This window comes from Lynx rufus, unplaced genomic scaffold (genome assembly GCF_022079265.1).
Source record: "Lynx rufus isolate CCGP_SWC_20201006 ecotype Redwood Valley unplaced genomic scaffold, mLynRuf1.p SCAF_1, whole genome shotgun sequence".
Taxonomy (NCBI): Eukaryota; Metazoa; Chordata; class Mammalia; order Carnivora; family Felidae; genus Lynx; species Lynx rufus.
The window spans coordinates 141,440,258-141,454,349 of record NW_025814823.1 but is presented as its reverse complement, the minus strand read 5'-3'; the positions used below and the strand labels follow the sequence as shown (position 1 = coordinate 141,454,349).

The window sequence follows — 14,092 nt, the reverse complement described above, 5'->3', positions numbered from 1 at the left end:
TGCAGGCAAATAAATGAATACCTTTGAAAACATTTCATTCCCATAAGCATTTACTCTACAATTTTGGCATACTTCTGGCGTGATTTAAATGCTGTCTTTGCAAATTATCAAAGAATTTACCCTATCTTGGTCATAGGAAGCATAGGTTTGGATCCAAAATAATTTTTTTATTCTCGGTGAATATCTAATTCTTAGATTTCAGTCTATCAGTTTTCTTTACATATTTTTGATGTCCCTTTCTCCAAAGAAAACACACAGTAATGTGAGGATTATAGGAAAGTTCCTTGGAAAAGGATGGCTCCAACTTGAAAGGTTCTGTTTTGACATCTCCAGACAAAAAGTGTCTCCGTACCTGAATCACATGGTCATCACTTGTAATTTCTATGGCTTCATGACAGTGGTCTAATGCTGTAAACACTGAATTACAGGCCCTGAAAGTTGTGAAAGATCAATGTTAGTGAAGCTATAAAACCATTAGCGTTTCATATGTTAATTTATCAAAGTAAACAGTTCCCCCAAATTCATTAAAGCCATGTTCTTTGTGAAGGAAAAAAAACCTCTAGCCTTTCAAAGTAAGCTAGTTTGTTTGACAGCAGCATACATTTCTCTGACTATAACACAAAGAAGAATTGTAATCCAGCAAAATCTTCACGGATCATGGAAAGAACCACCTATGTGCTCAATGAAACCTTAATACAGACCCAAGAGAACGAAGTTGCAGGAGGCCATCTTACAGGTCTCCCGGATCTACGTCAACACTGTTCTTCTGTTTCATTCCTAGTGTGGCCACGGTGGAGTCAAGTCCCCAACAATTAGAACTGAATTAAACCCAAACTGAATCTGAGGTATTCTGTCTGCCCTTTTTCAATAGACACAGAAATACTTTTTCCTCTTTTCTTACTTTCGTAATCTCCGGTCAATAAGCCTTTATATGGTACTTTGCTTTCAGCCTCACCCACTGGCACGATGGAAAGCACATACGGCAAGATTCCTCTTGCCTGGTTAACCCTACAGCTCTCCAGGTAGGCACTTTTCTTGGTGACCTTTCTAATGTACATGTAGAATACTGGAAATATTTCAGCTTCTCTATTGCTTAGAATTTTAAGTACCTTCTAAATCTAGCGCAACTCCAAATATGGTAAGTTATTTACTATCTAACACAGAAAGTATGTGGCTAGTTTCTAGAGCTTTTATATTTGTGCTGGCTGTTTAAAGAATCCCAGTGAGGCCTGTCTGACACATTATAAAAGAAAAAAAAAAAGATTTACTTGATTCATGTTCCTTCTTATAAAACATACTGTTTTATAAGATGTTATTCATTTTTTCCACTCATGGAGGCATCTAAATTTGCCATCCTGTTTTAAACTATTTACAAGGAAGAGGGGAAAAAAACCTGGCTGAAGTCTGGTTCTGTATTCTGCCAGTTATGGCACCATGGGCAACTTTTTATCTTTGCTGGCTCCCAGTTACCTCATCTATAAGTGAGAGTAATAACACCTGTTTTATAGGTTGCTGTAAAAATCAACAGTTTATGTGAGGCATTTCTCAAAGTGCTTCAGATAATGTAAGAATTCAGCTCATAGTACTTGCTATTACCTGTCAGATCTCGGAGCAGTATCTCCCTACTCTCTAACACTTTCAAAGGCCATTGGTGGAAAGAAAAGGAAATCATAACCTATCTTTTCTCAGGAGAATACTTGAACTATCTAACGAAGAACTGCATTCAATAATAGCAAGGTAACCTGCATGAGGAATGAAGGATTTTAGTCCATGGTGCAGTGATGAAGGTACCAGTGTGGAAGGGTAAAGAAGTAACTGTGATGGGCGAGCTGAGGAGAAGGTAAGTCTAACTTGTCTGAGATTCCAGATGGGTACAGTATGTTTCCTCATTTAAATTGTACCAGTCTAGGGGCGCCTGGGTGGCGCAGTCGGTTAAGCGTCCGACTTCAGCTCAGGTCACGATCTCGCGGTCCGTGAATTCGAGCCCCGCGTCAGGCTCTGGGCTGATGGCTCAGAGCCTGGAGCCTGTTTCCGATTCTGTGTCTCCCTCTCTCTCTGCCCCTCCCCCCTTCATGCTCTGTCTCTCTCTGTCTCAAAAATAAATAAACGTTAAAAAAAAATTAAAAAAATAAAATAAAATAAATAAATTGTACCAGTCTGATTTCAACCACGTACTGCCTTAATACCATTGCCACATTTGTAAACAAGATCACCTAAAATAAGGGGGAAAAAAGATTTTTAAATCATTACCAAAGTCACTAGTACCCTGCCTCCCACAAAGAGGCAAGCAACAGCTAGTCGTCTCAGAAGTATTTTCCAGGCATGTGCGTACAGAACCCGATGTTGCAGCAGAGGCAAGCATTTCCTGTCCCCCAGGAGTCAGACGTGGAAAAGCACATTCTGTGTGGACTAAACCTTACATTTGAGAGCTAGATAATTAAGCTATAACACATTTTATCAAATGACAAATTCATCTTTTGCCCGTTTTCTTAACGTGCCTGTGTGCCTCACCTAAGCATTTAAAAGGGTACTTCAGAGTATTAGTGTTTTTGTCAATTCAAGAGCAGCCTTTATGTAAGATCTTAGCTCCAAATGTCCAAAATTCATCTATTAAACATTCGTTGTATGATTATCCACAAAGCATAAAATCTTCAGTATAATGCCCAATGGGACAAAGCAAAGTCTCATCAACAGTCAAGGTAGAAGGATCTGGATGGGGCCAGCAGATGGTTTTCTCCCAGTGACATGCTGGACTGCACTGTTAAGAACTAGGCTTTAAAGCAATTTGGCTGATGGTTCTATTTAAATAAACCTGCAGCAAAATGAAGTAATCAATTTGAATCATGTTCCTAAAGTTTGGGAATTTAATAGCGTGTATTAATTATTAATACTCTTCATGCAGAAGAGCCTTAACTTTATTAATTTTCTGTTCTTAGGAACCACGTAACTGTGCCTCAGATAATTTTTGTACCTTTCAGGTTGAGAAGTTGGAAAATTGGAAAAAGCACAAAGGAAAGGTAGCCGCGATGTGGAAACCCATGAAGTACAGGCCACAGAACCAAGTCCCCTCACCTTCTTAAGGAGCCCTTGAAGGTCCAGATGGAAAAGGCAAATATTATAGGGGCCCAAGTGTCATGTCTACAAGTCTACAAAGAACACAGTGGTGTGACAGGGTGGTGAGTGCCTCCGACTGAAGAGCAGGATGCCGGGGTCCGACCCCAACACTGCCACCAACATACTGGGTAGCTGTGATCATGTCAAGAGTCTCCCTGGCTCTCAGTGTTTTCCTCTGTCCATTGGGGCAGGAGTGGTTGGGTTGCATTATCTCCTGTATTCCTACCACGGATATTCCAGAATCTACTCAAAACACATATATACACAAAACGAGGCTGCCTGCAACAAGGTAGGACTGTGCAAGGTGGTGGCTTCAGGGAAACCTAAATCTGAACCTAAATCTACATCCCAGCAGGGTCTGGGAGGCAGGCAGAGGGAAGCACAGGTGGCCAGGGCGTCATGGACTTGCTCCTGGTGAGCCCCAATCCTGGGTAGCCGTACCATGGGAGCCAATTACATTAAGGTTTCACTGCTTGGACTCTACTCCTGTGACAGTGCCTGTCACGCAGGGCCCATGATAAAGTGCTCTATAAATGTCTGTTGATACCGAGAAGTGTGGTATTCCATGGAACTCAAGTTTTGTCCATCAGAGACTTTGACTCCTGAAATGGAGGACTGCTATTCTCTTTAGACTTGGAATCAAGTGAACATGATGATTTGGGTCTAAGTCCTAGGTAAGAGAAACAGGGCTGCATTAGTATAAACTTACCAGTTTAAGCTCCCGGTAAGCAGCTAAATCCTATCTGCATTTCGGATAACACAGTTCTTTTCATGATAAAGAGGCATAAGAACATTGGAAGAGAAGTGATCACCATATACCCTATATTTCCCTAAACAGTCTCCATTTCATTTGTCCCCTAAACAATAGTACTGTTTAATAAAGTAAACTCATCAAGCATACAGAGATGTGATTTATCTCCTCTCTTTACAAGTTATTCTTTATAACGGAATTTTAAAATTAAATATTTTTTCTTTGATCACATGATCCTTCGGTTTTCTTGGCTAAATATGGTTACCATACACCAGGACCTGGACAAGAGCGTCTACCTTCAACATTTGACATCCTCCTTAGAGTACAGACTGTCCTTGCAGAATGCTAGTAATGTCACATATTTAGCTGCAGCTGGGGGCGGAATTGCAGAGAAAAGTATTATATAATTAGACTATAATTATTCTGGCATTGTATAATAAAGAGCCTCATTTTCCCCATCTGCAGCAAGTGACAGAGTTGCCTGCCTGACTCTGAGGTCCAGGTGGAGTCTTTAGATGTCCCTGAATACGGATGGAGCTGGGGAGATCATGGAATGGGTCACCAACCCCTGACTGCTAGGCCCAGATATAGGGTACCCAGGAAGAGTCAAACCATGTACACACACCCTTCTCCTCCAGAAAAGGAAGGAAGTTGGAGATGCTTGAGGCAGAACTAGCCAAAAACCAATGGAAGAAACTGACCACATAGTTCTTCTCTGGCCTTCTGCGGAGAACTCTTGCTTTCTTTTCCCCACAGCTGGGGCTGCTCTCTTTCTGGGTGCTCATGACCAGGAAGAGAGGCTCTTTACCAGTCTTTACCAGACGCTCTTTACCTTAAGCTGCTGTGGAAAGGGATCTGCACCCTGGGCAAACCTACCTTTCGGACACCACTGCTTGCCTGAGTCAACTCCATTTAACAACTTCACACTGATCTGCATGCATTAAGAACTTGAGCTTTCTCATTATGACCTCCACAATGGGCTCAACTCCTCCAACCAGCTCCAGTCAGTGAGGGGTGAGAAGTTATGGGACTTATGCAGGCTTATGTACTTAGAAACGTGCTAAGTTCAGAATGTGATGAGACCCTCAGAAGTGTCTCTAAGCAAATTTTATCAGCACAGTAACTTCAAGCCCATTCTTTTAACCCTCGTGCTGGCTGAGAATGTTTATTTCAAGTTGCCAGACCTGCCTTTGCCCTGCTGACAATGAATGAGGCTTCTTTTTTTAAGAGAGAGAGAGAGCGAGAGAGCACGTGTGCACATGTGAGTTGGGGAGGGGCAGAGGGAGAGGGAGAGAGACAACCTGAAGCAGTCTCCACACTCTGCACAGAGCCCAACACGGGGCTCAATCCTACAACCCTGGGATCATGACTAGAGCCAAAATCAAGAGTTAGATGTTTAACCAACTGAGCCACCAGGCATCCTCACCTTCTGACATCCTACATGTGCCATCACACTTAAATGTTGCCTAAGAAACCTCAAACCTCAGTTATTTAAAATCAGTTAATTAAAATGAAGGAATTACCTATCAGAGCAACAAGGGGTCTGCTGTTCATTCTTGTTGTGGATCATACGCAGTTAAAGAACTGAAACACAATGACATCCCTCTTTTTCTATCTATCATGAAAAAATCTAAACGTACAGTCTTTTGGGGGCACCTCGGTGTCTTAGTCGATTAAGCATCCCACTCTTGATTTCAGCGCAGTTCACAATCTCATGGTCATGGATGGGATCAAGCCCAGGTCGGGCTCTGTGCTGAGCTTGGAGTCTGCTTAGGATTCTCTCTCTCCTTCTTTGCCCCAAACCTACTCATTCTCTGTCTCTCTCTCTCTCTCTCTCTCTCTCAAAATAAGTAAATAAACATTAAAAAAATAAAAGTACAGTCATTTTATCCTTAATTAAAAAGAGTAGAGATCCCAAGGAATAAAAACAATGTACAATAAACATCATAAATTGCCGAAATCGAGGCAGTGTGGTTTTCTTGAAAACGTCTCTTAAGTTCTCTGAAGTTAATGAATACACGGATACAAAGAAACCTAGGGATTTCACTTATATATTCAAAAACCGTTACCAGCATTCCTCACTGAAGACTTTTAAAATATCAGAATTTCCATTAGTTTGACTTTTTAAAAAAATATTTCCCTGCCTAAGGAAGTGACTGTTTCTCCCCACACTATTTCTTAAAGCTCTCTGTCCACCAAAAAGTGACTTCCCTGACCAGGGTAAACAAACCCCAGAAAAACCTGCCTTTATGGGTTTATGCCAATCCATTTTACTTCCAAGGATGGCAGAGAAAAATTAAGTTTACACAGGGTTTTGTCCACTTTGAATGCCAATTAAGTAATCAAGATAAGCATAATCATTACGGTGAGATGCTATCTTGCTTATTTTTCACTAAGCCTGAAACCGTCATGACCTCTGGGTTGGCCACAGAGAGAAACCATGCCAGGGACCTTCTGGCATCCAAAAGCCTGGAGCCGTTAAGGGCTGGACTCCCGGGAGCTATAGGCTGGCAAGAGCCTCCTCTCTGCCCTTCTCTCCTACTTGAGGGGGATACATTGAAGAAATCAAGGTCTGATGTGCTAGAGGGGAAGCTCCACAAAACCGGGCATGAGCTAGGGCCCTGATATCCCAAGATGTCCCGGAAGCAGAACATCTTTCCAGCAGACAGACGTCTAGACAATTCCATCTCAGAAGTGAACATTATGAAAAGCCTGCTTTTAAAGCACTATTTGCCTTTAAGGAGACTTAAAGTAAGTTTCTTGAACACACTTCATGCATACTGAGGTCACAAACAAACCTCATGAAATTGCTATCATGGTTACATAGCAATTATTATGGCTGGCATAACAGGTATACCATGGGTTTGCTCCTGTTCTTAACAATCCAAGCAAGAACTTATAAATGTTAAAAGAGTAGTAAATAGAAGGTAATCCTCAAAGGCTACTCTTAATCTCAATTTAATTGTATGAAAATTAAACATTACTTTTCCTAGACTATAATTTTAAAACTGCTTTAATTAGTGGAAAATACTGTCAAAGAAAGAAATGTTTTCTAATTTATTTCATTGAGCAAAGGGCTCCTAGTTTGGATTCTGCCATTTACCAGCTACCATTACCTGTCTAACAGTTTCAAAATCCCTGGCATTCAGCTAGGAACCTGTGAACATCAGTCTGATGACAGAAGCTTTTGTACAACATTGTTAACCTTGTGTTCCTTCTTATTTTTGCTACATACCGTAGTTTGAACTGTGAGCGAACTTCCCCATGTTCTATTTGAATCAGTTCATTATAGCAAGCAATTATGCTGCTATTCTCCATAAATCTCTGAAAAGAAAACAAAGATAATATGTAAGACATACAATGACTTCTTAAGGAGTCAAATAAAGGAACTTAGTTTTTCCCATCCCAGGTAACTCTGTTATATAAGACAACTTGAGAAATTGAAATGAAACAAAACAGTTGTCAAACTCTTTGAAATGCTTGTTTAAATATATGAGAAACAACCGATAAGGTAATACTGTATGCTTAACTCCCCTGGTAACAAAGGTGGGGAAAAACTTCATCACAAATACTCACAGGAAAATAAACATACAAGGGCAGAGACAGCATCTCCCCCCTTGTTAATTACTGAAACATTTTGGCTTTATTTTGCACTAAGAAAAACCCCACACTGGACACTCATACTATGTGCCACAGTATGAATGGTCATTTTCAAGGGAAGAGACCCTTCTTTGCTAACTTCCTCATCTTCTAATTGCCAAATGCACTCTCCTCTTACACACACACACACACACACACACACACACACACACACACACACATCATGCATCTAGCATGGATGGCTTCTCCCTGGGGAATACTTCTGGTTCCCCACTACTCCAGGGGGAAGCTGGTAGAGGGTAATGAAAAGGGGGGGGCCATGAACACAGAACACAAACACACAGAAGGGAAATACTTTCGCTTTTTCTGCAAGGTTAAACATGGTTAGGCTCAGGCTGAGCTTCTGGATGGGTGGAGATTATGTAAAAGCCTGTAGACAAGCTCTGAGCATTGTGAGCAGATGCTTTCTAAGATACTAAAAAGGATCTGTGATAAAAATCAGTTTCAAAAGTGTTACAATCAACAGTTGGGCAGATTTTTTTTTAAAGACACCAATTTTAATAAATTTTATTGTCTGTTTTTAATTATAAAGTTATACACATTAATTTAAAAATGTGTAAAGAAAGTCATGGAGGAAAAAACCCCAAGTCACTAACAATGTTATAAGCTGGAGATATCATTACGTTTGGTTTATCTCCCTTAAGCTCCAATGCCTGTGTGTGTGTGTGTGTGTGTGTGTGTGTGTGTGTGTGTGTAATACTTTAAATACAGTCTGTAAAATCATACTGTATTTTCACTTTCATTTAAGTACTAACTTACTGAGATCTTATTTTCTTTAGTTCTAAGAACTTCCATTGTAGTGAAAAAGAGCTTTCTACAGGTGATGGTTTCTAAACACTGGAGCCCTTGTTTTGCACACCCCTTGTTTGGCACTTAATGACTCTTCTATAGACCGAAGGTAGAAGATTCTACTCTTTGGTGGTTTTCTAGGCTATGTTAACTCCTATTACTGAAATAATGTGAGTGGATCACAAGTAGTGAATTTCAAACTTCAATATGCTAGGAATCACCATGCATTCTTCTAAAAATGTAGATTCGTGGGCCCCACATTCAGAAATTTAGAATGTTTCTTTAAGACAGAACTTCTCAGAGCATTCAATATGCTCATGTGCAATGTTCCTAACATGCATTGTGCATTTCCAGGGGTGGGAAGAGGAGGAACAGTTCTCACTGATTTCCCAAGCTTATTTGACCATGGAAGCCTTTTTTCGTGGAACACCTATTAAGAACTTTTGGAACACTAGTGCGCCACAGAGTAGTTTGGGAACTACTACTTTGGTGGACCCAACGTGGAGTTTGGAGTTAAATAACACATTGTTCCTCCTTAACTTTGCCATGACTATGAGCTCTTGCAAACTATTTAGGCATTCTGAGCCTGCTTCCTCCTCTGCAAAAATGGAGAAAATATTAAATTTCTTATGTGTAGATGAGGATTAAGTAAATCCCCTCAAATGGAGCCTAAGAGTCCATCTTAGCTCTCCACTTGCTTCTCCACAGGAAGCCTCCCCAGCGCATCCAACTGCTGTACTCACAGCAGGCCTACCCCATTGTATTTCATACAGTAAGTGCTTCACGAACACCTGTTGAGCAAGTAAGTGTCATTTCAAACAGAAAAGGGGCACGTAAAGGTTGATATAAATGCAGCTGCTATTGCCCTTTGCTAATTAAGATATTGGTTTGTAAAAGGCTCCGAATGGACTGAGTACCATGCAGTGAGCCACTTATACACAGCTACCAAAGCTTCATGGAGAGCTGTTGTGGAATATCTGATGGCACAATTTGTTCCTGGATCCCCACTCAGGGACCTACAGACTGATGCATTGGCCAATTAGCTAGCAACACAGACCAGAGTTTTAGCAGATGATTTAATACAGTCAAAACAACCCAGAGATGAGAAACAAACTCAAGAATAGCCAGCATATTTGGAAGGGTGCTTGGGGAGAAAGCTGCCAAAGACAAGATTTTACCCAAAAAAGGAGACTAGCCACCTGGAGAGCTTCAGCTGATCTTGAGCCACAGTAACCCTGGAGGTAAAGCCTCAGTAGGTTTGGCATGCTTCTCACAGGAGAGCTCAAGCTATCTGGGGAGGGGGGGGGGTCCCTGACCTAGCTGGTAAATGGCTTTGATCAGACTCAGCATTAAAGATTGCCAGGTGGTCCCTGACAGGTACTATCTTTCATGCTCCCTTGAAGAGTGTTATCCACAATGGCTGACTGCCAAGAGCAGCACCACAGCCCAACAAAGGGAAATGAAACCTACTAGAGCAGCACGGACCCAAGGTTACCAAAGGAGTAAAAAGGAAACTGTGAACTTCACCTCCTCAATTTATTTAGTGGCATTTGTACCCAAAGAGGGTCAGGTGTTCCTCCTGGATATAATGGGTAATCTCAGCCCTCCAGACAATCTCTAAACCAGTTAGAGGTAGGCTCACTGAATTACAAGCAGAATATTCCTGAAGGATGGTTAACAACACCTATGTAGATCCTCACTGACAGAACCTACAGTGTGTCACACTATTCTGTCAGCTCCCAGATAGTGCAGAAAACCTGCCTCCTCACACTCCCAGAGATCCTGCCTCACAGGTGAAGAACAAGGCTGGGATGGGGATCACCATTAATGTAAGACCTACGAAAGCTGCAAATGACTACATCATTTCTTAGGAAGTGCCTAAGAAAGGAAGTCTCAGCCACATGGCTTGACAATTTCCTTTTGCAACTCTCCATTCCCGGACTCAGAAGCACTGTCCTAGGCATTCTCATTAAGACATGACTCCCAATGCCAGCCTTTGATAGAGGAGATGATGGACAAAGTTGTCAGGAGAGTTACAGTGCTAAGTAGAAATATTTCTATTACACAGGTGAACCACTATGCTACCTTGAGTATTTTATAGAGAACTGCTCCTGCACACCGAGGCATACCAAAGCACAAAACCACATCACACATTCCCGCTTCTCTGTGCTCTATGACAAGGATTGTTTTTTTAACCCAGGGTAGCAAAGCACCATTACATATGTGGGTTCAACCTATTTGGGGCCCTCTGGGCCCCATGGATCTGGATGTCCATTTCTCTCCCCAGGTCCAGAAGTTTTTAGCCATTATTACTTTAAATGTACTTTCTGTCCTTCTTCTTCTTCTGCAAATACCTATAATGAGAATATTATAAGTATTGGGCTTTTTTCCCCCATTGTGTCCCATCATTACCTTAGGCTTTCTTCACTCTTTTTCATTCTGTTTTTTTTTTTTTATTCCTCTAACTGGGTTATTTCCGATGGTCACAGATTCTTTCCAGGTCCCAGATTCTTTCTTCAACATGGTCAAGTCTACTTCTGAAACTCTCTACTAAGTTCTTTAATTCAGTTATTGTATTTTTCAATTCTATGATTTTTCTATTTTTTCTTTTCTTTTTTTTTCTTTGATGGCTGCTATTTCCTTGTCAAACTTCTCATTTTGTTCTTGCACTGTTTTCCTAATTTCATTATTTGTCTGTGCTTTCTTGTGGCTTACTCAACTTCCTTGAGATGATTATTCTGAATTCTCTAACACTTCACGGATCTCCATTTCTTTAGGATCAGTTATCGAAGCTTTATTAGTTTCCTTTAGTGTTGTCATATTTACCTGATTTTTCACGATCCTTGACTCCTTCTGTTGGTGTCCGTGCATCTGAGTACCTGGGCTCATCTTACAAACTTTATAGGTTTGCTTTGGCAGAGACTTCGTCAGCTCAGTCTGGGTTTCTGGGTGTGATTCCTGGTAATGACCTTGATCAGGTAGAGCCTGCTATTATGATCTATTTCAGGGCAAGGCAAGTGTCAGACTCTCATGACAGGGATGAAGCAGTGTGCTACTGGCTTGGCTCCCTACCCAGGCGAAGCTACAGGATGGGTTCTAGAGTTGACTGAAGTTTCTGGTCAGGCTTACCAGATGGTCAGACCTGTGTACCGTATTCAGTAGTAGATGAGTCTGGGAACGACCTTCCCGGCCCTGCCCTGGCAGGGCAGCAGGATGGGATCCCAAGCCTGTACTGCTTGTTTTTTTAGGGACCCAAATTAGGCCAGAATGTGCACTGAATTTCCTGGTCAGGTGAGGCCACCAGTTGTGTTCTGAAGACAGGCTGTACAGTCTGTTCAAGCACCTCTGTATGTAGGGCTGCTGAGAGGGCTATGCAGCTTTCTGTGTGCTGTGGTTCAGTTCCCTGGCTGGAGAGGCTAAACGTTGTGTTCAGTGATGAGTGGGGCTACGAATTACATTTCCTGCCTGCAGCAGGAGAAGCAGCTCTAAAGCTAGTAAAAGTCTTTGTCTTAACTCTAGGGGGCCTGTTTGCCAAGCGTCCTGATGGAATAGTGCCATTGGCTTTGTTATGCAAACCATCAGTTCTTCCTTGCCCAGCCTGTCGGCTCCAGTGTTGTTGGGTGGCATCCAGGAGTTATCCCCAGCCCTTCTGGGCAGAAGGGGCTGGAAGACACTCTCCACAGCCAGTGTAGCTTCCGTGCCTGGGCAAGAAGGGGAGGGGTCACTCCAGGCTACTCTCAATTTCCCAAACTGGCTCTGCAGGTTGGGAGAGGCTAGGAGCTAACCTCAGCCTGGGCTATGAATTAATCTGCCTTTGAATAGCAGATAGCTCAGAAATATTGCATGCCCAGTACGGCCTCTACTCTGGGGGCAATCAGCTCTGCATGCCCCTCCCTCAAGAGCCCCCGGGGTTGTACTGCATCCAGGAGTTGTTGCCAGTCTTTCTGGTCAGACAGGGCCTTAAGACACTCTCCACAGAGGACGGGCAAACCAGCTATAAGGCCAGCAAAAACTCCTGTGAGGATCCAAACCCTCACAGAGTGCAGATCAGCACTCTGCAGAGTTCTCTGGTCAGATTGCACCTGTGACTGGGTCCTGAAGATGAGCAAAACCACTGGTTGGGTTACTACTTGGGAACTGCAAGTATGAAAACTTAGTCTGCCAAGATCCAGGGACTGGTTGTTGCCCAGCCCCGCCTTGCCCGCCCCCCACCTCAGTCACATTCCCAGTGGCAGAGCCACAGAGACTTCCTTGGATTCCCCATACTGCAAGATCAGAGTACGGGCTCCCACAGAGTAACCCATAACACTGGGGTCAGGGAGCTGGTAGTCACCCCTGGGCTCCCTTTCCACTTCAGTATGAGGGAAGACTTCTCCGGGTGACGCTGCACTGGCCGGGGGAGGGGCAGCGTGGTCACTGGATAACTGCTTTTCCTACCTGGCCTGCTGACACAGCAGGGGTGATCACACTGCACCTGTGATGCAGGGGTGCCTCAGCCTCACCTCCATGTCCTAGGATCCTCTCAGCAGTCTCTTGTTCTTGAACAGTTGTCGTTCTCGTGAGGAATTAAGTCAGGAACAACCTGCGTCTCTCTCTTGGTGTCATAGCCAGTGGAGTAATCCATCTCAAGCTTTACATTGAACATTAGTGTTATTCATGTAGTTATGACTCAAGTAACTTTTCTTTGCTGACACGGATGGCTTAAACCACGAGGTGACAGATGTGAAAGCCATCATGGGTCTGTCCCTAGGGTATAAGCTCTGGCTGGGCCCTGAGGCACACAGAACCCTAGGTGCCAATTTGGTGGACTTTAACCATATACCGTATAACATTCACATACAAAGACTGAGTCTCACTGACTGGACTCATTTAAGCGAGGTTACTTTGGGACTATAGAATTTTGACCTGTTGATAATAAGATGTGCCTTTAGGTCATTACATTTCTATGACTAAGACACATGAAGTTATGAGAGAAAAAGCTTGAGTAGCAGTCGCTTATTACTGTCCTGTGAGAACAGCTACATCCTTTCCCTCAAGGTCCTGGAGCTCAGTTCCCTTAAAGGTTATCTGTGGCTGTGCTATTAGGTGAGAACCAAGGATGAAGCATCGGTACCGGACAGGGGTGCTGAGTCACCTCCTACATACATACCCTATTGAAGCCTGCATGTAGGAGCGGGAGGACCGAGGCCTCTTCATGGTCGCCTGATCTGCAGCAAAGCAGAAAATGCAGTCACTCACCAGATACAAACCAGCGTTCCTCACACTGAAACATGGAGAGAGAGCAGCGAGGCAAGCATGGAGTTTGCGTTAAGAGTGGCTTCCTGACCAGCATGTGTCCATGGGATGTACCTGCCTTCGAGGACCCAGAGTCCCACATCTGCCTTCCAGATGCAAAAAGAACACCAACAGGAGAGAAAACTCCAGCAGTGTGCCTGAAAGCATGACCACGGCACACATGAGTGGCCATCTCCAAAGCTGGGCTGGCCTCGAAAGCTGAAACACATGGATGGGACAAGGTGGGTGCGTTGCTCATCCCAGAGACTATCCTTTATGTTTTCCCCCAAGCTTTCTGGAAATACAACACCCACCCCAAGACCTGGCTGGGTCCAACTTGCAAAGTGAGGAAGTCAACTGGCACTATAGACTGCAGCACCCCATAACCAAATGGAAAAGAAGGGTCATTAAGAATGCCAAGGTAGAAGGGAAAAAGAGAAAAAAAACTGAGGGTATTGTCCCTCATTTCATGGAAGGTTTCCTATACTGAGCCTATAGTTGGGT

The 14,092-nt window shown here is 43.1% G+C and overlaps 1 protein-coding gene across 10 annotated transcripts in view; it reads right to left on the bottom strand.

The window, feature by feature from the left end:
- PDE8B (phosphodiesterase 8B) overlaps positions 1-14,092 on the bottom strand; it is a 239,647-nt gene that overhangs the window by 101,973 nt on the left and 123,582 nt on the right. For all 10 annotated transcript variants that reach the window (XM_047088244.1, XM_047088253.1, XM_047088302.1 and 7 more), the window contains 3 exons: positions 13,464-13,521; positions 7,101-7,189; positions 353-431 (listed from right to left, as the gene is read on the bottom strand). In XM_047088244.1, coding sequence (XP_046944200.1) covers positions 353-431; positions 7,101-7,189; positions 13,464-13,521 — 226 coding nt within the window. The remainder of the gene's footprint in view (positions 1-352; positions 432-7,100; positions 7,190-13,463; positions 13,522-14,092) is intronic.